The 27,599-nt window shown below is 34.3% G+C and overlaps 2 protein-coding genes across 9 annotated transcripts in view; one reads left to right on the top strand and one right to left on the bottom strand.

Moving 5' to 3' along the window:
• The window catches only part of LOC135200977 (very-long-chain (3R)-3-hydroxyacyl-CoA dehydratase 4-like), a 32,918-nt gene extending 30,600 nt beyond the window's left edge, over positions 1 to 2,318 (bottom strand). Inside the window, exons 1-3 of the mRNA XM_064229762.1 lie at positions 2,121 to 2,318; positions 801 to 917; positions 283 to 393 (exon numbers count right to left, since the gene is read on the bottom strand). Of these exons, the coding sequence (XP_064085832.1) occupies positions 283 to 393; positions 801 to 917; positions 2,121 to 2,210 (318 nt within the window). The 5' untranslated portion in view covers positions 2,211 to 2,318. The remainder of the gene's footprint in view (positions 1 to 282; positions 394 to 800; positions 918 to 2,120) is intronic.
• Positions 1 to 21,850, top strand: part of LOC135200978 (glutamate receptor 1-like) — a 111,541-nt gene extending 89,691 nt beyond the window's left edge. Inside the window, exons 2-14 of one of the 8 annotated variants that reach the window (XM_064229764.1) lie at positions 4,459 to 4,574; positions 4,742 to 4,936; positions 5,315 to 5,475; positions 6,314 to 6,352; positions 6,952 to 7,106; positions 8,931 to 9,089; positions 11,865 to 12,033; positions 17,238 to 17,361; positions 19,304 to 19,394; positions 19,666 to 19,783; positions 20,200 to 20,350; positions 21,004 to 21,118; positions 21,563 to 21,850. In XM_064229764.1, coding sequence (XP_064085834.1) covers positions 11,907 to 12,033; positions 17,238 to 17,361; positions 19,304 to 19,394; positions 19,666 to 19,783; positions 20,200 to 20,350; positions 21,004 to 21,118; positions 21,563 to 21,661 — 825 coding nt within the window. In that variant the 5' untranslated portion in view covers positions 4,459 to 4,574; positions 4,742 to 4,936; positions 5,315 to 5,475; ... (2 more) ...; positions 8,931 to 9,089; positions 11,865 to 11,906 and the 3' untranslated portion in view covers positions 21,662 to 21,850. Of the gene's footprint in view, positions 1 to 4,458; positions 4,575 to 4,741; positions 4,937 to 5,314; positions 5,476 to 6,313; positions 6,353 to 6,951; positions 7,107 to 8,930; positions 9,090 to 9,704; positions 10,096 to 11,864; positions 12,034 to 17,237; positions 17,362 to 19,303; positions 19,395 to 19,631; positions 19,784 to 20,199; positions 20,351 to 21,003; positions 21,197 to 21,562 lie in introns of those variants that run through there. The other 7 variants (XR_010311412.1, XR_010311415.1, XR_010311413.1 and 4 more) reach the window with 7 other exon arrangements.
• The last annotated feature ends 5,749 nt before the right edge of the window (positions 21,851 to 27,599 follow it).

The raw sequence follows: 27,599 nt of genomic DNA, 5'->3' as shown, positions 1-27,599 counted from the left end.
AACAAAGGTCAACAGTTGCATGAACCATATGTCTAAAACCACAACATAAGGGGACAAATTTCACTACTAAATTCCTTCAAAAGAATCACTTCTTTCCTGCCCTTATATCTAAAAGGTGAGTTAAAATGTTAAGTCTATATGAAATCAACCTGAAAGAATTGTATCTAATCTACTCATAAGTAACACATTATTAGCCTATGCATTTTCAACTTTGACAAATAATAAATACAATATCTTCTCAACAAAACCATTAATTTTTACACAAGTGATGCAAAATCCTACCTTTAACCATGCTGGCTTCTTTGCATCCTCAAGAAGTCTTGGCCAAAATTCTGAGTTATACTTTTTTAGAGAAAACTCTACATTGCGGTCAAGAACACGATATCTGCTTGCCTGTAAAATAGAAGGAATTTTAATAATATTATAATGGAGTATCACCATCCAACACCTGATTTGATATGCAAATGCTACTGTTTGTTGCAAATAATACTTAACATGGTACCATCCGCAATGGCACTTACTTAAAAAAAGGCTTATCAGTCACTATGATTGAAGGTTTAAGTAAAATATATAGCTTTGGATCAAGTTGTGAATAAAGAGGAGAAATAATTAATAATCCCCTTCAAGACCTTAGGAACCATGTTTCTAAGAATTTATTTGAGAAAGACTAAAATTTTGACAACTGTATGCATGTGGTAATAAAAGACAATAGAGAGAGAATATTCAGTATGGTTACAAATGCAAAAATAGATTTAAAGATAAAAATGAAACTTGCCTAACCAGTGGATATGGCTACTTACATCTGTATCAATGCTTTTGTAGAACCTTAAGTTTAATCCATAATTTCTTTCACCTTGTGCTCCATTCCCAACAGCAAGGAAGGATAAAGAGTCAGACTGGAGATCTACATTTGGACTCTGAAATAAGTGATCGACTATAAAAAACAATATAAAGTACGCAGGTGGCATTTTTGTTAAAGCACAAAAAAGGGATCACACTACAATATAACATGTACTGATGAAAATATAGAATTGCATTAAATATAGAAGCTTCAACAATTTTTCATGTTTTACAAACAAATCCATTTAAGGTGGCACAATCAAAATATAAATTATAATAACAATCAAGTTATATCTTACAATAAGAAAGCAGCAGAATTTGAGTTTCATTATCACCATTAGTTACGTGGAATTCTTATTAACTATCAGTTTTTAGAACCAGTTCTGTTTCAAAGATAGATAAAAAGGACACCTTACATTTGTTCCTTTTCTTTTACTTTCCAGGGATTACTCAATACCTGTAGTTATCTCAGGTGAGTGAAATCAAAGGGTGGAGGCTTGGCTCCCACGATTGGGTTATATAGGTTAGTAAAGGTTATGTTGGGATGCATTCCTGGTATGTCTTTTTTCTGGCACATATTCAAGTATTTTTAAAATGACTTTTTAGTAAGGTTTTTGCAGGTAATCCTGTGATCTAATTTGTTGACTATTGGAATAAAATATGGTAAAGGGGCACAACAGTTGTGTAAGCTATTTCTACAACTCAGCCAGCTCAAAGGCATTTCAAAGATAAATTGTAACTGGGGTGAATCCTAACTTAACCTTAACCTAGGCACCATCTCACCTATATGGTCTTGCGGGTGAGGAAACTTGGCTCCCATTAATGTGATAGTGCAAAGCAGAACAATGTGTTACAATTACCTAGTATGCGGTATACCTACTAGGTAGTAGGTAGTATAACAAAATTATTTGAAAAATTTCTACTTCAGTACTGACCACCTGAGACAGGACAATGTGTCCTATATTAATATAATTGGGTAATCAAGATTGTATCTTTAATATATGCCAATGGGTCATACTATAGGGCTAGGTGCCGGCCAAGCTAACCTAGGGTAGTCTAACCTCACGTGTTTAGCTAGGCTATAGGCTAGTTAAGCTACGAGGTTTGGCTAAAAACCAATTAAATTGCCTTAATCTAGGTTATAAATGCATGGAGATCTCACTCTGTGCCTTAAACTTAGTTTAAATCGTAGTTTACCCAAATAATTATTTAGCTACATCATAAATAAGTTTAATTAGTAAGTATATCACGAGGAAAAACTACTTGTAGGTAGGACCTACTTGCACATTTCTCAACTCGATCCTCAGAGTTATGGTCGAATCAGTCTGCGCCCAATACACGAAGGGACTCAGGTGTTTATCCACTTCCATTTTGACCTAATTACTAATTCAAAATGGCACGACTAGTCAATTTACAGGTCAATCACAGACGACAATTCCCGACTGCCACTCTAAAGTGATTCCCCCTTCAATGTTTTGGTCTCGCTACTATCGTAGAATGTGTCCGATTTCATTGGCGCGTTCGGTTTAGGTCTGTTTTATAACTTTTATTTCGAGAATAGACAATAAAAAAGTATATTTTTATATCTAAAATAAGTTTTTAACACAAATTTACTCATAATATTTAGTATCAAGATGAATATATACTTATAAATGACTTTTAATATGATTAATTTAAGTAGAGATTGCATTGTATCGAACACACAAAGCTTTGACGTTTGTAGAGTCAGCTGTTTTTCGACGCCCTGACAATAATTCACATTTTCAGGATAAAAAAAATATTTCAGATGTTTAAATAAATGTTTAAAGAAAGAAACGTTTAAAGAAATATTTCAGATATTTAAATAAATGTTTAAAGAAATAAATGATTAGAGAAATATATCAATGTTTAAATAAATGGTTAAAGAAATAAATGTTTAAAGAAATAAATGTTTAAAAAAATATTTCAGATGTTTAAATAAATGTTTAAAGAAATAAATGTTTAAAGAATTATTTCATATATATTTAAATATATGTTTAATGAAAAAAAGGTTTAAAGAAATATTTCAGATGTTTAAATAAACGTTGCAGTGCATCAGCATATAATATATGCTGTATCCAAAAAGTTGAATAGTATTTGGGAATTGTTGTTAATTCTTAATTCTCTGGCTTCAGCAAGCCAAGATTTAATATTCTAATTAAAGCAAACTGGTCAAAAATGCACATCTGTCTTATTACGGGCTGCTCTAGGAGCAAGAGCCCGTGCTGGCATAAGGACAAAACAAAAACTGTCGTAAAGTATATATATGACACAATTAGTCGTAGTCTCTTATATTGATTTCCTTAGAAGAATATATATAGTCAGTCAGTAATGCCACATAAACTTCGCGTGTGAAATATACTGCGAATGTGGAGTGTACAGTGTATATGTATATTTGCGAATTAATTTATATTGAGAAAACGAGCAGGCATTCATTATATTTCCTTTGTAGCGATGCAGTCATGCTAATCTCGTATTCATTTAAAAGTTTTTTGGGGGTACAATCTAATAATTAACAGTCAAAAGGAATAGCTGATTAGTGACATTTCCATAATGAAAAAAAATAATCATAATCTCTTATTCGGTTTAGCTGGCGCTGGCATTAAATTTTTGCAGAGGGATTTTTGTTAAAAAGAAGATTTTTATGCCTGATTTTTTTTTATTCTTTTTTTTTTAAAGAACACCTTGCAATTCCTTTACTGAATCAGGCATAATGTGAAGACGTTTTAAATAAAAAAAAAGACAGAGAAGTTTTGAGTATAAAGGTGAAATTCGTGAAAGTTTTAAACATGTTTAAGAATATGCAGCATATGAATGACTATTAGTTTGGTGTAATATTAGGCCTTAAAGATGTAATTTAATAAATTTTCAATGAACTGCGGGCACAAGCTAGGGCAAGAGAGATATATGTATATAGGGGCAAGTTTGGAAGAAGAAAAATAACTTAAATTGAATTCTGTTTCGTTCTGTGAATTTCCCAAGCACAACAGTTCTTTCAAGATCAAAGGTATGTGTTTGGTATGCTAAGTTATTTCCTAAAGAAAATGCTTTATTTCAACGTATGTTATGGGAACGAGAATGAGAAAATAATTCACTATCGCTCGGCTGCGGCGGGAATCTGCTGGAACTTCAAAGGATCATATTAAATGGACTTCACGGACTTCAAAAGAGCTTCGCCAGCAGCAGCGGTGCAAATATAACGGTTTTTACACTAGCGACCACTAAAATATTCTCTCTCTCTCTCTCTCTCTCTCTCTCTCTCTCTCTCTCTCTCTCTCTCTCTCTCTCTCTCTCTCTCTCTTTCCAATAGAATCTTCGGTGGAGTCCATAGCAATTTATTAATTAACAGACAACCTCTGATATAAATGCTCTAGACACATGTCGGCTTCAGGCTAGTGGGCGTTCCTCTCTCCCTGCGTAGAGGTTACAGAATCGTTAGTATATTCCATACCGAATAATCGCTTAGCACCTGTATATACAGTCAGGATCAATAGCTTATTCAACAAAGGCCAATATGCTGCTGGGATGCACGTATAACAAAAGCTAATTGCTAAGTCAATAAAACGCGATGTATTAAATTATTATCTTCTCGATCTACAGACACCTAGGCATATAGGCTGCAGTTATGACACGGTCTAACGAACACGGCAGAAGAAGAAAGATGTTTCCTCATCCATGGATGTTTCCTCATCTCTTCATCCTCCTAATTTTGAAAGGTAAGATGGAGGAGGTAGCTTCCACATAAGTCACGACTCCAGATAACTTCAAACCAGTCGATTTGCTCTTAAATTGAAAACTCGTCAGCACGCAAAGTCGGTTTGGTTTGACTGGCTTATAATAAATAATAATAATGAATAATAATAATTTTATCTATACTCTACAGAAATTCGTCGTTCGGATGGCATATTGATCTTAAATCAATTGCCATCGGAAAACTCGACCAAAGGCAGTGTTGCTCATGCATACGATGATTGTTCTGACAGCAATGGCAGCGATCACCATCTGAATAGAGCTATTGTGTATTTCGTGACAGGACTCCAGCCTTCAAACCTCCACGTTGTGTTTGAGGAAAGAACAGGTGAGAGAGAGAGAGAGAGAGAGAGAGAGAGAGGAGAGAGAGAGAGAGAGAGAGAGAGAGAGAGAGAGAGAGAGAGTAACAATAACTGTCCAATGTTCCCCAAAAGTTGACAAAAACAAGGTAGTACTGCTATTTAATATTGACTTAATATTTTTTAAAAAAGGTCCATATATACTATATATATGGATATATATAAATATATATATATATATAATATATATATATATGTATATATATATATATATATATCTATATATTATATAATATATAGATATATAATCATAAATATATATATAGATACATATCATATATATATATAAAATTTTATTATTTAACACATTTATTAATATATTTATCTATATGTTTCACGCCCTCAAGACCCCTGTTTACTGGACGCCCTTTGGCGCTCTGGTACGCCCGCACAGGTCGTGGGCGGGCCAAACCTCCTGAAGGCCACTTTTGGGAGGTCGACCTACGCCCTGGCCCAACAATACGTCCTAATTGGTGGGATGTCTTGGATTACCTCGACAATAACGATGGTTTGTTTTGGTTACAAATGAGAATCCATCTCTCTCCCTCTCCTCTCTCTCTCTCTCTCTCTCTCTCTCTCTTCTCTCCTCTCTCTCTCTCTCTATATATATATATATATATATATATATATATATATATACATATATATGTATATATATATATATATATATATATATATGAATATATATATATATATATTATATTATATATAAAGGTTTTTTTGCCACGAAGGAAAAAAATGAAAGAGCGAGTTAGCCGAGTACTTTCGGTCCTATTCGGACCCTTTACTGAGGCATGCCTCAGTAAAGGGTCCGAATAGGACCGAAAGTACTCGGCTAACTCGCTTTTTCATTTTTTTCCTTCGTGGCAAAAAACTTTTATTATACATAGCATCACGTTTTATATACTTCGTGATCAAGTTATTCATATATATATATATATATATATATATATATATATATATATATATATATATATATATATATGTTTATTCCTCTCTTTATCTCTCTTTCTTTCTCTCTCTCTCTCTTGCCATCCATTTTTCTTCCATTTCGCCCCCCATCTCTCTCTCTCTCTCTTCTCTCTCTCTCTCTCTCTCTCTCTCTCTTTATCTTTCTTTCTTGGTCTGTCTGTCTGTCTGTCTGTCTGTCTGTCTCTCTCTCTCTCTCTCTCTCTTCTAGACTCGATGAAATAGAATATAAAGGCTTTATTTCACCTGTAAGATATATAACGACATACAGGAAGCTACAGATAGAACACCTTACTATAAGCTCATTTGCATAAAAGTTTTATTATAAGTTACGGAGACGTTATCGAACTTAGCTAATTTATTTTCCTTTTTTTTAGGCTAGAGAAAGGTATAGCGCTGGTAAAATGAACGCTATGGTAAGGATTAACTATTTTTTTGTCTTTCTTGAAAGATCTGGAGTTAATATGAATAAAAAGAGAATATAATTGAAATATGATTACTTAAGAAGATATATATGTATATATATATATATATATATATATATATATATATATATATATATATATATATATATATAAAGAATTAACTCAAATAAATGAGATATGGATAAGATTAATGATAAATCAATTAAAAAAGAATATATATATATATATATATATATTATATATATATATATATATATATATATATATACTTATATAAATTTTACTGCTAGGATATAAAAAACCAAATTTTACAAAATCATAAGATAAAACTGAAGACTCTCTCTCTCTCTCTCTCTCATTTTTACGCGCTTTTATATACTGTTAAAACAACCAGCGTGCAATATATATAACATTTAGACCAAGTCCCAATTCTAATCATACAAACTGAATTCGATATAAATGTAAAACGAGCTTTCACCTAATTAAAAAATTACAATATATATATATATATATATATATATAGATATAATATATATATATATATATATATATGTGTGTGTGTGTGTGTGTAATATATATTTGTTTATAAGAAAACGAAATGGATATGGGTCCTCAGCGCGTCAGCAGAATCCAAATCTTTCAAAGACCTTTTGTCGGAAGTGACGAAGGTGCTGACGGAGGGAATGCGAGGAATACTTCTACGTATTACACAGGGCATCGGTGATAGAAGACAATTTTATAGCAGGTATTGTACTGATTTTATCATTTGTTTTGTTTTAAAACTGAGAGTCGCTTTTCGCTGGGCCTATACTGGATATCGTCTAGCCTACGTATAAACTTGTTGAGCGTTGCTTTTCACTAGACCTATGTTGGGTTTTGTTCAGCCCAAAATGGTTGTTTTTCTTTAAAATAGGTCTATATTGGACGTTTTTTTTTTTTTTTATTTTTTTTTTTTTTACACTAAACTGGTTGAGAGTCGCTTTTCGCTAGACTTATACCAGCTGGTGTTTTGCCTAAACTGGATGACCTTCGTTTTTCACTAGAACTATGCTAGATAATGTTACGTCCAAATTGATTCTACGCAACGCATGATTTTATTTACCAGGAACATTCATTACATCACGATTATTATTTTCGCTTTTTGTTATTTCGCTATTCGTGGTTCTATACTGTGGTTCCACCATTTGTTTGTATACCATAGGTCTATCGAAATCGGAAGTATGAACGTCCGTGGCGACGGAATATGGCAGCTGCAACCAGCAGCAACCTTGACTGTAGGAGATGAAAGGATTCACGTCCAAAAACCTCTCTGGCCCCCTCCCCCTCTCGACTTGTTCGGGAGGCTGGTACGCATGAGCATAGTCACGGTAAAGACGAATTTTCAAATCTTTTTTGATGACGTAGCATGAGCCCCTGAAGGACTTGAGTTGGGTGCCTCAAGAGTTGATTTTTTTTGGAATTGTGCCCCATCAGGATTTGGGTAGATTATTATTATTATTATTATTATTATTATTATTATTATTATTATTATTATTATTATTATTATTATTATTATTATTATTATTATTATTATTATTTTCGTATTGGACTTGGGGTCACAAACTGTTTTTTCCTTTTGCCTAATCTGAAGTCATAATTTGTTTTGTGTTTTAACGTAACCCCGAGATGACAGTTTGTGTCATATTTTCACGTAACCTGGGTTCTCAGTTTATCTTGTGTTTTCACATAACTTGGGGTGGTCACATTTCATGCAGTCTTGTCACGTAACCTTGGGTCACGATTTGTGTCTTGTTTTCACGTAACCTTGAGTCACGGTCACCTATCAAAAATACTCCATCCATCCTCTAAACCAAAACACGGCGATCTCTCCTTCCTCTCACGAGCAGAAGCCGACGGTTTTCGAGTACGAGGAGGGCCAAGATCCGGGGAAGGCGGGAGGGTATGCCCCCGACCTCCTGCGTGCAATTGAGAGGAAGTTGAATTTCACGAAGCGGATTCTCCTGACGGAGGGATTTGGGACTTTGCTCGCTAACGGTTCGTGGGACGGCATGGTCGGCGTTCTCGCCAGAAGGGTGGGTTTTAAGAGAGAGAGAGAGAGAGAGAGAGAGAGAGAGAGGAGAGAGAGAGAGAGAGAGCGAGAGAGAAGAGAGAGAGAGAGAGAGAGAGAGAGAGAGAGAGAGAGAGAGGTAAAACCATTATTTCCCAAGGTTATGTATATCTATATAACATACCTTATAATCCATAATTTTTAATCATGTACTAATTTCTGAATCACAAGGCATCAGTCACATTACTCCCTGTATATTTTCAATCTTCCATAATAATAAATTCAATAAAGAGAATAAAACGTCTGCCAGCATCCCTTAACTACTGTCGTTAAATCTTAAATTACCCACAATGCCAAAACAATAAAAAAACGTAATTATCAAGTGACAACTTAATACAACCAGCTATTTTTCTTTGGTTAGTTCTATCAAAATCTATCTCCTTCAGGAAGCAGACATCGCGCCCATAGACTTTTCACTCCTTTCCCTTGGTCAATTTCATTAAAACCTGCTATCTCCTTCAGGAAGCAGACATCGCGCCCCTAGACTTCACGCCCGTCTATTCCAGAACCTTGGTCGTAGACTTCGGGTTGGTCTACAGCACCGACAATGTCATCCTGATCTCGAAGGCTCCTTCGATCTTTATCAAGCCCTTCATTCTCCTGCAGATTTTTAGTCCCTTCGTGAGTCTTCTCAAGAATTACTTGTAGTTTTAATGCTGAAGAATATGTCTTTATATATATATATATATATAATATATATATATATATATATATCTATATATATATATATATATATATATATATATATATATATATATATATATATATAATTATTATTATATGTTGCTACTTTCAAAACGCAAATATCCCCTCTTTGTCTGTATAAAATGTTAGAAAAGAGTTTTGCAACATTTTTTCAGATTCCTTAGCTAGGATGTCTTAAAATGTGTGTTCAGATTTCGCCTAACATAATGTAAAACAGTATATAATGTAGAATGTAAAGAAAGAGAGAGATTATCTTTGTCCTTTCAAAGCTAGAGTTGTTTCCCTATTATGTCAACGCCTTGTGATAAGAGACCCCGAAGTTTCTGCTTTGCTTTCCTAATCCGTCAACACGTTTGATTAGAGATCTCGAGGTCTCTGTTATGTTTTGGGAATTCTGTCATCACGTCTGATAAGGGATTTCTGTCTCAATCGAGTCGTGTCTTTGTTGAGCAGACTGGTTTCATACACGTATGTCTTTGCCGAATGTCACACGTAGATTTCACGATTTTTCTGTAAAGTTATATAATTTTAGATGCTTCTAGAAAGGATTGCATCATCTTTCGCATGCCCAAAACGTTTTGTGCCATCTCCACCGTCCAGTTTCCGTGAGCAAAAGATTTCATTCAGGCTTAATTCCTCAGAGCGTTCAGGCATCTCTCTCTCTCTCTCTCTCTCTCTCTATCGCACGGCACTTTTGATTTAAAAGTAATGTAACGATTTAATACTTACTGAATGGTCACTCGTAACTCGTAAACTTCAGATTTGATATTTCTTAGAGTTATTTAGTATTATTTAGTGCTTTTTGTGGAATCTTAACAAACATTGTACAAGTGTGTAACGACGCCTTTTATTTTCATTTGAGAAATATTGTGAATTGTGGTGAATTTTTGAATAAGCTGCAGCAGAGAGAAAATTGGTAAAGGTAAAGTGTTTTATATTTTTTTATTAGTTGCAACTAATAACTAATAGTAACAGTGGTTTGGTAAAAACTAATAACTAATAGTAACAGTGGTTTGGTAAAAACTAATAACTAATAGTTACAGTGGTTTGGTAAAAATTTAAACTAATATTTACAGTGGTTTAATGAACAATTTACACTTTTACACATTGCAAATTTTTGTGTTTTGTGTTTGTTTCATTTGAAGTGCATTTATCCATTTTCTTATTGAAGTGTGTCTTTTTATTTTATATTCTGTGTGAATAGTGCTTTTACAATTTTGGTATTTCCACATTTTTCTGTGTTTTCATTTGCATTCACAATTTAATTAACTTAGTTATTTTCCTTACTTAATCGTTGCACATTTAATTGAATTTAACACTTGTGAATTAATTTGCATTTACTTAGAATTCTTTTCAAGTTTTATTGTTGTTTAGCACTTGTGAATTAATTTCCAAATTTAAGTTATTACCTAACACTTTTCAATTTCAATTGAACGAATTTTCTTGAATTTTGTGATCAATTAATTTTGATTTAATTTTACTTAATCAATTTAAGAATTCATTAAACTTTACTTTGTTTTCAAGTAACAGTAATTTTCCCTGATTTTGAGAATGTCACTTACAATTTTGAGTTTGATAATAAATTTTTGTATTTAAAATTTTTATAAGTGTTTTCATTTAAACCAGTATATTTATAAGATTTGCTTAGGTAGAAACATAGAGTGGTAATTGATCTGTTTTCCTTCTATTTACTTGAAGTGACTTAGAACCAGGGAAGTACTTAGACTTATGAAATCAGGGAAATACTTAGACTTTTAAAGTTATTGATGGAGCGATGCCCTTTGATTAATTTGATTACCCGAGATTACCTCACACCTGTTTTGATGAACTTAGTCTGATTTTCTGCTATACTGGTAAGTTGTTTAAGGGATCACTGTTGCTTTAGAGTATTCAGTCGTTTAGTACCTGTGATGAAGGTTCAAGTGTCTGGCTGTTGTGAGGTAACAATTAATGAATGGTAAGTGTAGTAACCAGAGACTTGGCACTTCGTCATAACTATATAATATTATATATATATATATATATAGTCTATATATATCTATATATCTAATCACTCGTATCTTCACATTGATTAGATAATTGTCTACTGGCTGTTAATATGCGGTTGGTCTGTATGAAATTAAGTCTCTAGTATCTAATCGTATTTTTTCAGAACGTGATATAGAATCTCTTCACTTAGTAGTGATGGGTAACTGGGTACAAGCGACAAGAAACTATATATACGAACGTATTTAATCAAATTTCATGTATTTTTCATTTGCTTTAATGAATTCACACAAGAAAAACTAACAAAGATTTTCGCCTCCTAGTACATTCATACGCGCATACATACATTCATATATTCTTCTCACATTCACACATACATTCGTACACATACTTCAGTTTCCTTAATTATAATCATAAACATACTTTTGCATATACTTTTATTCATACATGTATCCATAAAAAAATATTTATCGCGTACCTCGACCTTTTCATACTGTCATACAGCAATATACAAATGCACACGCATGTTTACAAACATACTAAAGCACTTCACAAACATGCTCAAACATACCTACTTATTCCTATTTATAAAAATATAACCCTGAACTATGCCGTACCATCAAATGAGTATTTTGCTCTTTGAACCCCATACAGAAATTCTCTAATAATAAAAAACTTATAACCTTTATATTCCTCCTATTTCAGGTGTGGGCCTGCTGGTTATTCACGGGCATCATAACAGGTGTAATGATAACACTCAGCTCGGGAACGGAAGCAGAATTGCGTTACGAAAAAGGCAGGCAACGGGAAAATGTAACACTGGGAAAGGTCGCCAAATATTGTTGGGCGTCGCTCACGATCTTCGTGTATCAAGGTAAGTCTTTGAAAAGGACTTACGATTCTTGTTGGAGTTATATTCTTCGTATAATTAGGACAACAAAATGATGATTTTCTTTTGAGAGTAGTAATGTAGGGAACAGTTTAATTTCATTATGATATATGTATGTAAATATCCTAGGTTTTGATTAAAATATGACGAGAAATTTAAGCCAACGAATCATCGGTCTACGTCTTGGGGATTTTGTGTTCGTATGAAATCGTAAATCTTACGTAGAATTACGACCACCAACTATATATTTTATGTAGAATGTTATGTACAAAACCGCGTATTTATTCCTCCTAATATGTATACAAATCCCCAAAGATTTTTATTATGGATTGATTGAAATTTGAGCCAACGAATCATCGATCTATGTCTTTGGGAATTTTTGTTCGTATGAAATCGTAAATCTTACGTAGAGTTACGACCATCAACTGTATATGCCATGTAGATAATAGTAACTTATAAAACCGTGTATATATTCCTCATAATATGTCAACAAATCCTATAGGATTTTAATAAGAATTGACTGAAATTTAAGCTAAAGAATTATCGGTTTATGTCTTTGGAAATTTTTGTTTGTGGGAAAGCGTAAATCTTACGTAGAATTACGACAACCAACTGTATCTTTTATGTAGAATGTTATGTACAAATCTGTGTATATATTCCTCATAATATGTATACAAATCCCCAAGGATTATTATTAAGGATTGATTGAAATTTGAGCCAACGAATCATCGATCTATGTCTTTGGGAATTTTTGTTCGTATGAAATCGTAAATCCTACGTAGAATTAGGGCCATCAACTGTATACTTTATGTAGAATGTTACGTACAAAACCGTGTATATATTCCTCATAATAGGTATATAAATCTCCAAGGATTTTAATAAGAATTGATTGAAATTTGAGCCAACGAATCATCGGTCTATGTCTTTGGGAATATGTGTTCGTATGAAATCGTCAGTCTTACGTAGAATTAGGGCCATCAACAGTATATTTCATGCAGAATGTTGTGTAGAAAACCGTGTATATATTCCTCATAATATGTATACAAATCCCCAAGGATTTAAATAAGAATTGGTTGAAATTTAAGCTAAAGAATGATCACTCTGTCTTCGGGAATTGTTGTTTGTATGAAATCGTAAATCCTACGTCGAATCAGGACCATCAACTGTATATTTTATGTAGAATGTTACGTACAAAACCGTGTATATATTCCTCATAATATGTATACAAATTCCCAAGGATTTCAATAAGAATGGATTGAAATTTAAGCTAAAGAATTATCGGTCTATGTCTGCGGGAATTTTTGTTCATAGGAAATCGTAAATCCTACGTAGAACTAGGGCTACCAACTGAACATTTTATGTAGAATATTATGTAGAAAACGGTGTATATATTCCTCATAATATGTATACAGATCCCCAAGGATTTTAATAAGGACTGAAATTTGAGCCAACGAATCATTGGTCTATGTCTTAGGGAATTTTTGTTCGTAGGAAATCGTAAATCCTACGTAGAATTAGGGCCACAAACTGAACATTTTATGTAAATGTTATGTAGCAAACCGTGTATATATTCCTCATAATATGTATACAAATCCCATAGGATTTTAATAAGAATTGATTAAAATTTGAGCCAACGAATCATCGGTCTATGTTTGGGAATTTTTGTTCGTAGGAAATCGTAAATCCTACGTAGAATTAGGGCCATCAACTGTATATTTCATGTAGATAATAATAGGTAAGAAACCGTGTATATATTCATCATGATGTATGTATATAAATACCAAGATTTTAATAAGAATTGATTGAAATTTAAGCCAACGAATCATCGGTCCATGTCTTTGGGAGTTTTTGTTCGTATGAAACCGTAAATCCTACGTAGAGTTACGACCATCAACTGTATATTTTATGTAGATAATAGTACGTACAAAACCGTGTATATATTCATCATGATATATATATGTAAATCCCAAGGATTTTAATAAGAATTGATTGAAATTTAAGCCAACGAACCACCGGTCTATGTCTTTGGGAATTTTTGTTCGTATTAAATCGTAAATCCTACATAGGATTAGGGCCACCCAGGGACTGACTGGGAATAAATTTCGGCCCAGGACTTTTGATGTTGACCGGCCCACTTGAAGATGGAGCTAAATAGAGTGGGGAGGTATATCTTGAAATGAAAGTAAACATTTGATGGGAAGCAGGCTACACACGCGCGCACACACTCACACACTATATATATATATATATATATAATTTAATTGCGATGGGTCGGATAAACGGCTTGGGAAAAAAACACATGCAGGCATAACTAAAGGAATTACTTTTATTTTAGATTATCAAAATATTCTTTAATAGTTCACTCTTGGACGCTACTTTGTCAATTATTAAATCATTATCGAGAGACATCAATATATCCCTCTCTACTGTCATTAGCATAAACTCCTGGAGGTGTTCCTGTGAGAGTCTGCTTCTTAGACGATTTTTTATGAATTTCGAGGTAGAAAACCTTCTCTCACAGGAAACTTGACTAACTGATAAGGTCAGGAGATACTTGTAAGCAAGGCCAATTATATGATAGGCATCAGTTAACAAGTTGTAGTATCTGGTAACAGCAGACTGGACAATTCTTACATGATGAACATTTCGTTGTCTCATGACTGTCTTCATTTAAATAAGACTCGTGTTCATCCTCATCATTTATATCTCTAACGGTGTAGTCTTCTAAGGGTGGATTTTTCAATTTTTCCCAGTGTGTAGCTAGACTCCTTAATTCCAACTTCAAGTTTTCAGCTGTTGCCCGGCTGTCGAACTTAAGCAATGGCTTACTGAGTTCTTTAAATGAAGACTCATACTCTTCAATATTGCTGTTCTTCAGCTGATCAAAATTTCTTGGGTCTAGAATCGATAAATCGTTGTAAAGAGTCCCATGAGAAAGAAATCGATCACTGAGGCTCTGTGTGACTGTCCGATATGAGAGAGGCGTTGATGGCGAGAACTTTTGTTTTCATTCACCCAAATAATCATTCGCTTATAAGATTCTCTGATAAATACTGCAATATTATTCAATAAGTTGAAAAGAGAGGCACTTGCTATTACTGCTCCAGTTTTTTTTTGCCAGTGCTAAATTCAAAACATGTGCATAACACCATACATGAACTTGATTGGGTGAATGGGAAGAAGGGAAAGCAGAGAATCCCTTATAATACCCCTGCTTGTCGGAAGCTCCATCTGTGGCATTACCAATGCAATTGCTTACATCCAGTTCAAGTTTTTCTAGGACATTCTTCAAAATTTGAACAAAATACTCTCCTGTAGTTGCTTCACAATTTTCACAACTGCAACAAGTCTGTCATGAATAACATCTGTGACATACCTAAGAACAACAACACCCTGGTCCTGCGAGGTAATATCCTGTGTTGTATCAATCTGCCCAGAGAACATTTTAGCTTTACGAACTTCACTAGCAATGGATTCTTGAATAATCTGCTGAATTGTACTTAAAATATTATTAACAGTAGTCTTAGACAAAAAGCTGACAAAAGAACCTCTGCCCTTTGACTTGGTCTGCTGCATTCTTTTGCTCTTTTCCAAACATTCAGTTAAGTGGTCTTTCATGCATATATCATATTTTCCCAGGAGAATTATCAGTTCTAAAAAGTTACCATGGTCAATGCTTGGATCATCCAATGTATAACAGGCTTCTGACTGTGTACCCCTATAACTAAGCCCCCTCTTCCCATCAATTATTCTTTGCAATACCATACGCCTCTTTCTAACTTGTTCCCTATGTAGCAATATTTGTTTGCCACCTAACAAATGCCTTATATCTGACTCAGAAGCTCTAAGTAAATATGGCTCTGCACAGTGCTTGAGTAAAGAGCTTTGATCGTGTAGCTCTACTCGTTGATAGACATGCTTCCAATCCTTCATTCCGCTAATAAATATATTCTTGTCAGAAGTATTAGCAAAAACAATACAGATGTAGCAGTATAACATGTGACTTTCTTCACTGCATGAAAGCCATTTCCTATTTGTACCATACTTACAGTGAAAAACTTTTTGTAATATTGGATTTGTTGATGGTTGCTTTTGGTGAAATTTGAAAAATGATGGATAATCGTCTACATTTTTTGGTCTCGTAGAGTAATCCAGCTCAATAGGTTTTTCTTTGCAGCATGCTATCATTGATGTGCCCTGACTTAGCTGGCCTATTTCATGCTCATGAAACAGAATAACACTGTAGTTTTCTAAAACATTTAGGCAACTCTACCTGCAGCCTGCTATGGATCTGTATATACAATACATCAAGAGTGCCTCCAGATCATTAGCAAAATGACCTTGATCTTATACTATAATTCCCCTGCATTTCCTTCATCTTATGGAGAGTTTGAAAACCCCGAATTTGGGCAGGCTCAGGCTGTATGTCTAAGAAAAATCTGAAGTATTTGCATATGCATATGCACAGACTTTTTTTTTGGCTTTAAGATAAGGTAAGCTATTCAAAATTAGGAATATCCTATCTATACATGCTAGTTTAAGTCTACTCACATGTAGATGCAATCTTGCAAGAGAATTATGACAGGGTTGTAACTAGAGCCTAACTTTTTTTTAAATTACTAACATATTCAGATGGAAAAGATGGCATATTGTATACTGGCTGATGGTTGATAAAATTATCGGAACAATCATTTATATGGACTTTTAAAGATTACTCTCTTGCAATGGCTGCATTAAGGTGTGCTGGCGATGAGATTCATGTCCCGCCCCTCTCTCCCCCCACCCCCACCTCTCTCTCTCTCTCTCTCTCTCTCTCTCTCTCTCTCTCTCTCTCTCTCTTTCTGTTTTTTATCCAATTCTATTCTCTTTGTTCCCCTATTCTTCAGATTTTTAAGTTTTCTTTTTAACTTTTTATTTTTTTATTCTTCTTTTTATATATTTATAATTTGTTTGTTTTTTTTTTTTTACTATAGACCGGCCCACAGGCCCCTTTTAACCTCCGGCCCAAGGGGAACAGTCCCCTTTCTATAAATGGCCAGTCCGTCGCTGGGGCCACCGACTGAATATTTGTTGTAGAATTAGAAAACCGTGCATATACTCCTCGTAAATATATAAATCCTCAAGGATTTTATTAAGGATTAAAAATTATATACAAAAATTTGAGCCAATCCAACCACGCACCTTCGCAGGTAGTTCCTGGTGGCCTCGAGGCGCCACAAGTCGCCTGTTGAGTGGAGTTCTGATGCTCATAGCGATCGTCTTTGGGTCGGTCTACAGCGGTTCCATCACTGCGTTCTTGGCAATACCGTTCAGGTCAGTTGGTTATCTTATTTGACTGAGAGTTCCGTTTAAATGCGATGTAGTTGAGTCGTTTGGGAAACGTGGGTTTCTCCTTGTAAAAATTACGGCATTTTGGTCCCTTAAAATATTTGATAATGTACTTTACGTCTAAAATAAATCACCTACATTTTGTTGTATTTTAAAATACGACCATAAACGACGTAGAATTAATTAATAAGCAGAGACGAATAAAGATAAAAAATCAAACAAATAAATATATGAATAAGCGAGAATATAACCCAGTTAACAGAATAAAAGAAACAAATAAAGGATAAAAATACAATTCAACAAGGAATACACTAGTACTACTTCTTGTCTCGAGGGGGTGTGTTCAGTTTAGCACAACGTAGCTAGCATAAAACCGCTGCAGCTCGTTGCAAGTTACTATTTTTGGCAAGAGAGAAGTTAGACCCCCACGAGATAATTGAATCTCTCTTTTCGGATTTTTTTTCCGAAATTAAATTGTCCATTGGAATATTTCCTAATAATTAAAAAGATAAATGGTAGAATTTTAAAAAGGGTTAATTCAGTCTACGTTCTCCTCGAAACTATAAAAAGTTCTAAATGGTTTTCTTTGTAGAAATGGTCTGGGAATAATTAATTTACTAGATTCTACATATTTTTCCTTTTGTGAATGAAGATGCTGAGTTCTGGAGAGAGAGAGAGAGAGAGAGAGAGAGAGAGAGAGAGAATGGTACTAACTACTTCTTCAAATTGTAAAGGGTATTGTGTTAGCTCGAAGTTTACCACATGAAATCTTACACACACACACACACACACACACACACACACAGAGAGAGAAGAGAGAGAGAGAGAGAGAGAGAGAGAGAACATTTTCCTTCTATTAGAAAAAAAATTCTTAATATTTTAAGGCAGTTTATACTTTGTTGCCTGAATAACAACAACAACAACAACAACAACAACAATAATAATAATAATAATAATAATAATAATAATAATAATAATAATAATAATAATAATAACAATAATAATAATGATAAACCTTCTTAAGAAATTTAGCCTAGAACTCAGAAACTAAGATAAAGCATATATCTTGTTAATAACCAACGTATTTTATAAGGGAATTACTTCATTATACTTGAAACTATACTTAAAAATCAAATGACTGTCAACGCACAGGATACAAAGTGACCTAGGTTGACCTCTGACCTTCGCAATCTAGCTGGGAGTCTCCCGGTGTCGAGCGCATAAAATACGAAAAAGTATTCGGAATTTATATCATCATTCGTAAACTGCCAACGAGAGAGTATGAATGGGATGACACTCCTTATCAGTAATTTCCGAACCGGAATTTTATAGCGAATGAGGAGTTTCTCTCTCTCTCTCTCTCTCTCTCTCTCTCTCTCTCTCTCGGTTTCGTTCTCTCTCTCTCGCGGTTTTGTTCTCTCTCTTCTTCTCTCTGACTCTGTGTACGTCTGTGCAAATCAAACGCTGATGGTACCACACACGCATATAGGCCTACACGTACATATGTACTACATACAGCCTATAATAATGTAGCTAATATTGTTTCCCTCTCTATCTGGATGTATATACACACACACATAGGCCTACACATATTCTTGAATATCAACCTGCATAATGTAGCTTACAGAGCACACGATTTTAAGCATTTACTGTCTCTCTTCCCCTCTCCCCCTGTATGTTTATACAAATCAGATGCTGGTGGTACTACACACAGGCATAGGCCTACATACTACACATACATACAAACATGCATACTAGCTTATATAGCTCAAGAGCTTAAGTGGACATGGCACGTATACATAAAAGCAAGCGAACACTTACACAACTGTACGCATCTATATATACGTATATATATATATATATATATATATATATATATATATATATATATATAAATTTATTTATTTATTTATTTATTTACTAAAAGATCTCAGCCGGTGAATTCTCTGGATGATCTTGTGGCAACCGATATCAAGCCGGCGTTCAGAGAGGGAGCCAGTACTTACAATTTCTTTGTGGTAAGTTAAATTTATCTTTATTACTCTATATGCTAACTTTAGACGTGGCATAGTTTAGAATTACCGTTTCACTACTCAACGCTCATCGTACACTGTAAAGATAATACTTCAACAATATCTCATAAGGTCATACTGAAAAATTTAGTCTTAAAAAATTAGCGAGAATTTATTTCCGCGAATAAAAACCCTCGTAACTATTCTGAGAACAAAAACCCGAGTCCAAAGAACTCCCTGAAGGAATTTGAGCAACGCGTGGACTTCATGTCAACAGGAACAGACGGAAGGAGTCCTAGGGAAAGTGAAGGCTCGTATGACGTCCTTCACTGCAGCCCAAGTCGCCTCTTGGGAATTCTTCAGAGACATCGCTCGGGGCAGATATGCTCTAATAGGTGAGGAGTCTCCTCTTTCTCTCTCGTGTATGTAGTATGTTTTTATTAATAGTCTAAATTACCAGAGGAAATGTAACCTACATTAATATGCAAATGTTTCTCGGCAATATATAACGTTTCAAACAACTTCGGTCTAAGTCTACCCACAGGAATTAGACAAACATTACTCTTTCTAAACCTTGCATATGGTACTATAGGCCTAATATAACAATATCTCGTTAATAACATAAATAACGCATGGAAACGTAACCTATATGAATATATTCGGTGAAATTTCTCAGAATCATATAACTTTTCAAGCTACTTCGGTCTACGTCTACCCACCGGCATTAGGCGCAGCGACTCTCCAGTCTTATAGGCCTATATTACAACAACGATATTTCGTTTCACTACCTTATATCATCCTCCTCTTCCAGATACATCAAGCTCTGCTTTAGGAATCAGCGCAGGATTTGAGAAAGTAGGCCGTTCCTGCCTGTTCCACCCGGCACGCGAACCAGTGAGACTAGACTTGGACGCCTTCGCTTTTCCGAAGAATAGTCCCGTCATCTACCAGTTTGATGAGACGTAAACAAAAAAAAAAAAAAACTTGAGTCTTCCCTATTTTTAATCATTTTGGGCAAATTTAATCTCTTGAGGAAGTAATTTGTCAGGATAAATGACTGATTTGACATTTTATATTTATTTTTTGGGGTAATATCTTAATTAATAAGGTTTAATTTAAAAACAAACTCAAGTGCGAGGATAATTACAGTCCTTGTTCAATTTTCACTCAATAGATGACGTTTGTTCAGCTTACTTTAGCCTGTCATGTGTAAATGAATATAATTTGTTTTTATTTCCTTTACGTCATCGATTGTGGAAGCAAAATGATAAAGATTTAAAGGAAACGGGAAAGACGATATATATTATGAGATCTTTAAGCTGTAGAGCAGAGTACTAGAACAAACGTTAGGCCTATCTAGGAGGGCGTGGTTTCCATTACATTACAGTTTCTCCGCGTATTCCTCTGCGTTATCGATTGATAGTGAAGTTAATGTACAAAGATCTGCAGGTCACAAAAAGCTAATTCCTGTTCTATAACATGAGGTCTTCAGGCTACAGAGCTTGAGTATAGCAAACGTTAGGCCTGTATGTGGGAAAGCGTAGTTTTAAAAGAAACCATAACTTTTCCTGCATTTATTCACGCACCATTTTCTTTCCACGGCTCCTTTTTTCAGAATGAGATGGCTTCGAGGTTACGGGATCATTCAGTATATGAAGAATCAATACTACAAGAAAGCCTGTGACGCAGTGGCGTACTCCGATCAGCCAAAACCTCTCAGCGTTACGCAGGTATACCTAATAAACCAAAAGACGGCCTAACTGATTGATACATTACAGTGTACCAACAATGCGAGCGAGCGAGCTTAGGTAGTATAAGATATTCTCTTATTATAAGATATTCTCTTATAATTAGTCAAAATCATCATATCAATAGTACTATGACCAAGGTAACTGATTCTATGTAGTCCATATAGGTCTATAGCTTTCAATGTTTCATGGAAATACGTCATAGAAACGTATAACTTTGTTTGAATGATCTAGAGTGAGCTTTGATATATTGTTAAATAAGCCGTTATTTCGATAATCCCTTATAATTAGTCCCAAATCGTCATATCAATAGTACTATGACCAAGGTAACTGATTCTATGTAGTCCATACAGGCCTATAGCTTTCTTGCCCGGCTACATTAATGAAATCTTCACTTATCTTACAATTTTTCTGCTCTTTCCTTAGGCACAAGGCGCCTTCTACGTCATATCAGTGGGCCTGGGAGCCGCGTTAGCCGCCTTCTTGCTGGAGTTTTTTGTTCATAGGTGCAGTGATTCAGAATAAAATGGCGTCTCTTCAGTGTGACTTAACGGAGGATGGTTGACTAAACTTACGACGAGGAATTGTTCATATTTTGTTCAGTTAATATGTTTTGTTGAGTCTGAATGAGAGTTTTAGCCTAATTAACTGATATTTTTTTAATACCGAGTGGATAAAGATGTTCTCGTGTTGAGGCCTTGAGAGAGAGAGAGAGAGAGATGAGAGAGGAGAGAGAGAGCGAGAGATTTGAGAGAGAGAGAGAGACGGAGACGAGAGAGAGAAGGAGAAGGAGAGAGACGATAAATTATATATATTATTATATAATAATCATATTAGATATTATTAGATAACTAGACATATATAATATTATAGTATATAAATATTATCTATATATAATAATATATATAGTATATACAATATATATATACAGTATATATATATATATATATATATATATATATATATATAGAGAGAGAGAGAGAGAGAGAATAGAGAGAGAGAGATAAAACCACAAGCAATTTCATTATAAATTATGACTCACCCACGCCAGTTTTGGCGATTTGAACGCTATCTGAATATGATCGTCTTTATCATTGAAAATAATTTTTACGAATAAAATATTTTTCTATTAATTTACTACTACTTAGATCAAAGCATTTCAGTGGTAAACGACGATAATAGAGGTATTTCTACATTGCATAAAATACCGTCATTCTAGTGGGTGTCTGAACGCATTGGTAAACAAGGTCAGGTGTCAGGTAGTTGAGAAATGGTGAATAAACTTAAATTATATATATATATATATATATATATATATATATATATGTATACGTACTACATACATATATATATATATATATATATATATATATATATGTATATATATATATATTATGTATATAGTATATATATACAATACTACCTATATATATATATATATATATATATATATATATATATATCTATATCTATATCTATATCTATATATATATATATATATATATATATATATATATATATATATATATATATATAATTTCTCCCATGAGAACTTACCGAGGAAAATCAACGAAATGGTGATAATAAATAATGAATAATGTAAATAATGAATACAATGAAGAATAAAAGACAAATCCACAGAACAGTTCAAACTTTATTATCCTTCCTTACACTGAATGAACAAGAAGAAGACGAAGAAGGAGAAGGAAAACAAGAGGAGAGAAAAAAAGAGGAAAGAGGAATTCAAGAGGACAAATGAGGCTGAATAAACCTCCTCTTAATTCATTAAGTAAATTAGTTTGCAATTCCCAAAGATGACAGATGTCATATAGGCGTCATTATCTGGGCCTAGGACGCGAATATATATATTGCTATTTGATTGGTTTTTAATTAAACTACTGTGCCGTGAATAGTATCGTCCCTTAATCTTGCTAATAACAGGGGTGCGTGATATAATTACAATAGTAGTGTTTTTGTCAGTGCTTATATATATATATATATATATATATATATATATATATATATATATATATATATATATATATATATATATATATATATATATATATATATATATATATGTATATGAATATATATATATATATATATATATATATATATATATATATATATATATATATATATATATGTATATATGTAGGCCTATATATACATAATATATATATATATATATATATATATATATATATATATATATATATATATATATATATGCAGACAAGATAATTAATAATAAATCTTGGTTATGCAAGACTTTCGAATACGTCCTTAATTGCTAGAACTGTATAAATTTGTCCAGAGAGAGAGAGAGAGAGAGAGAGAGAGAGAGAGAGAGAGAGAGTATACAATTAAGATTTAACAGCATCACCAAAGATTTACATATATATATTTATTAATTAATAATAAGTCATACTGTAACTATCATGTGTTTATACCAAACGGACTTACTTATTTTTCTTTTCATCCTACCTAATAATTAATATGCTGAGAAGGGAAATATGGAATGAAAACAATCAAGTCCACGAGACTTTTTTTGGGACTTTCGAATTCTGTACTAAATGCTACTAAATGAACTCGTTAGTCATTATTACTCTCTTGTCAGACAACTACTTTTACCTAAACTCGATCTAAATTAAACTTTTAACACTGCCCCTTATTCCTAGGATGATAATTTCTGGCTACACGACTTCTTCCACCGCTGATCGGCTTGGTTCTGCCAAGTTGGCTGAGATGACGTCATACGCGCTCATGCCAGCAGGTCGGTTCTGCCAAGTTGGCTGAGATGATGTCGTCTGCGCTCATGCCAGTAGCTTGGTTATTCTTGTCGGCTCCGATAACGTCATCCACCCTCATGGTCAGTAGCTGTTTTTCGAGTCGGCTCAGATGACGTCATCTGCACTCATGCCATTAGCTCGGTTCTTCAAGTCGGCTCAGAAGATGTCGTCCACGCTCATGCCAGTAGCTTGGTTCTTTGAGTCGGCTTAGATGACGTCATCCGCACTCATTCCAGTAGATCGGTTCTGCCCACTGGCTCAGATGACGTTATCTGCGCTCATGCCAGTAGCTCGGTTCTTCGAGTCGGCTTAGATGACGTCATTCTCGCTCATGTCAGTGGGTTGGTTCTGCCAAATCGGCTCAGATGACGTCATCTGTGCTCATGCCAGTAGCTTGGTTCTTTGAGTCGGCTCAGATGACATTATACTCGCTCATGCCAGTGGGTCGGTTCTGCCAAGTTGGCTCAGATGATGTCATCCGCGCTCATGCCAGTAGCTCAGTTCTTCGAGTCGGCTCAGATGACGTCATCCGCGCTCATGCCAGTAACTCTGTTCTGCCGGGTTGGCTCAGATGACGTCATCAGTGATTCTATGCATTAGTAACTGCTTTTAAGTTGTTTAACAGCTGCTTCTAGGTTGTAGAGTTTTATCATAACAGAATGTTCAGTGCATAAGAAGTAGCTGTTTGAATTTGTGTCGTTTTAGGCCGATTCTGATTACATCAACACGTAGGTGCAAAGCTGACTCCCTCTAATTGATGATATCAAATCAGATTAAGCTAGATTATCTATATTGTTAATACAATTGAAAAATCAGGTCGTCAGATGAATCTGTTCTTAATTTCCTTTATTTTCGAGGTTGATTCTGAACAAGTAAGCGTGGTGCACGCACAAGCTGACTGCCTCTTATTGATATGGTCAATTTAGGTCAAGCTAGGCTATGACTTCTTATCAAGATCATTTGAAGTGTTTGCAGCCATCCGGCCACTTTGCAGAACTGAGCGAACTTGCAGCGAAGGTCCACCTGCCAATTTGAATACTGATCTTAAACTCAACAGCAATAAAACAATGCCATTTCATCTTCCTCTTGCTTGGCAGTATACAAATTTTTATAGATACTCGAGGAAAAAAGAATTAGCTAATCTTTTTATCAGTTAACGCAGTTTCTAACCATACTTATTGCTCGCTCTGTGATCTGTGTTGAGTCTCCTGTACACGATGCGTTTTGTAGCGTTTTAACGAACACAATTCACACAATAGCTATATCTGTGAGGAAGCACTTGTTAAAATGTTAACTGTAAGTGTTTCGCGAAAAAAACACGAGATATGCAAGGGTCTGCTGGTCGCCTGAATAGAAAAAATAAATCAAGGTTTAAAAAGTCTTGTCACCTAAGTGGAAACCAAGGTCAAGTTCTACGCCAGGGTCGTATCATAGCGTATGAAGGTTAACTTTGAGTTGGAGGGAGAGGGGTCAGGGGTTCTGATTGTAGGTCAAATGGGCAGAAATTAGGCCTTCCAGTCCAGTGGGGGCTTGGAAAAGAACTGGAAATGAGAGATTTCCATACCACATTACCGTATCTGTCTACAGCGAACGAGGTAGCTTTGACAGGGATTCAAATACATCAGATTTTTTTTTCTGTCATTTTATAGTTACTTTACCATTAACTTAAGGTAAAGTGTCTATTAGCCATAAGAAAAAAACATTCAAGTTCATTACTATGAATTATCGGCGTCTGTGATTACAATTGTCACGAAACAACATTGATTTTAGTAAATGAAGTCAGTGGATTTTGTTAGGCTGCTCTATCGTATTTGGGTGATTATGTCAGCAATCCTTGAACTAGTAAACCACACGACTACTTAGATTTTAAAGTGAAGTTTTGCGTCAACATGAAATTACCTACGTCGTCCTTCATCTGCAAACTTCAATTTGTTAGTTGCTTACAAGGTTACTCTATAAATAGCCCCGGAAGTGGGAGGGGCCGGGAGAGAGGGGATGTCCCACAAAACCAGATAAGAATCGAACTGAAAGCAACCAAAGACCGGACAATTTTTGACACCCATCTCCACACGTGACCAACGGAAGTTCGTTAGGATACACAACCCACCGGGAAAATATGAAAATATGCCGGATACTTTTCATAGAACGCTCTTTGAAAACATCAGAAGCATCGATTTGTTATTAAAGCCGAAGCGAAAAGAAAAAAACACAGAGGGGTCTCTTTGATGACCGATAAACAATGGAAGTGTCAACATGTGACAGTATTATTCAGAGGCGTATTTGATTTTTTTATATATATAGATTTTTTATATATATCTCTCTTTCTCTCTCTCATCCACTTCCTGGTGTCGTAAAAGTTCAAATGAAGCGTGGTTTATTTCGTCGGTAGTGACAAAAAGAATAGTTTGACGATATATTAACGTATTCACTCGAGTAATTCGTCGTGATATGGCGCTGACTTGGCTGCGTATTATATAAGAGAAGACGAATATTCATGATTCTGTACTGATTACTGTATACTGTAGCTCACCTTGATACACAGGTAGATGGCGTGCGTTGTGTAGCACACAAGGGAAGTGTAAAACTGGATATTAATTGTAAAAACACACTTTGCTGATGCTATCCAAGGATTCTGGAATCCCGTGAATACTGATTGCGAAGGACTCCATGGATGAATGAATCCTACAAAGCCTATTCATCTTGACTGATTAAAACGTATGAATTCTTATCCTATTTGAGGAATCTTAATAATGCTTGAGACGTGACGTATGGGAACACAAATTCGTGAATTTTAATTATTTTTCATTGTTGGTAAAATATTTACCTTGTGTTTTTAATTGAGGCGTTTGGGCATATCGCTGTTTTCATTTTTGAGAAATGTTAAGGAATAAATTCAAATTGAATTAATTGGCGCGTATTATAGGAAATATAAGATTTACGTCAGCATATGATTTTTATACAATCAAGATTGCGTGTCCTTTATAAACCAAGTTGAGAATGCAAAGTTTATCATTTATTATCGTGAATGATGATTGATAGATAGAAACTGGAAATGATATATTTATACTTTTCCGAATATTTTCAATAACAAAATTCCGTTCTGGATATCACGACACTGCCCAACAGAATTATACGTTTAGAAAATATTTGCACTGGGCTACATGAAATACTGGTATTTTATAATGAAATAGAAATTTATATAATTATCATATTAATAATATTCGAATAGGCCATTACTGCTATTTGAGAATGACTTGCTAAAAATACATTACTGGTATTTTGTGATGAAATTAAGATTTATATAATCATTATATTAATAATATTCGGATAGGACATAACTGCTATTTGAGAAAGACTTGGCGCAAAAAAAAAAAAAAAAAAAGATTTACAACAAATACAAGTACAAAATCCCGACTTATTACAATACTCTGCTTTATCATTTATACCTTAGTTGTCTCATAAATGTTTTAGTCAATAAATACGACTGTTTAAAAAAAAAACGCTTTCCATTAGTTATACCTTTTCCCACTTTTAAATCTGACGGTTAAATGATTTACATAATCTTTTTAAATATTCATGGAGAAGTCTGCATCCAATCACTTCTGGTGAGTCATTGAAGTGAGAGAGAGAGAGAGAGAATACGGTAATCTGGCATGGAAATTTATCGA

This window comes from Macrobrachium nipponense, chromosome 27, assembly GCF_015104395.2.
Source record: "Macrobrachium nipponense isolate FS-2020 chromosome 27, ASM1510439v2, whole genome shotgun sequence".
Classification (NCBI taxonomy): Eukaryota; Metazoa; Arthropoda; class Malacostraca; order Decapoda; family Palaemonidae; genus Macrobrachium; species Macrobrachium nipponense.
The sequence above is the reverse complement of the archived record's forward strand: the minus strand, read 5'-3'. Positions and strand labels throughout refer to the sequence as shown.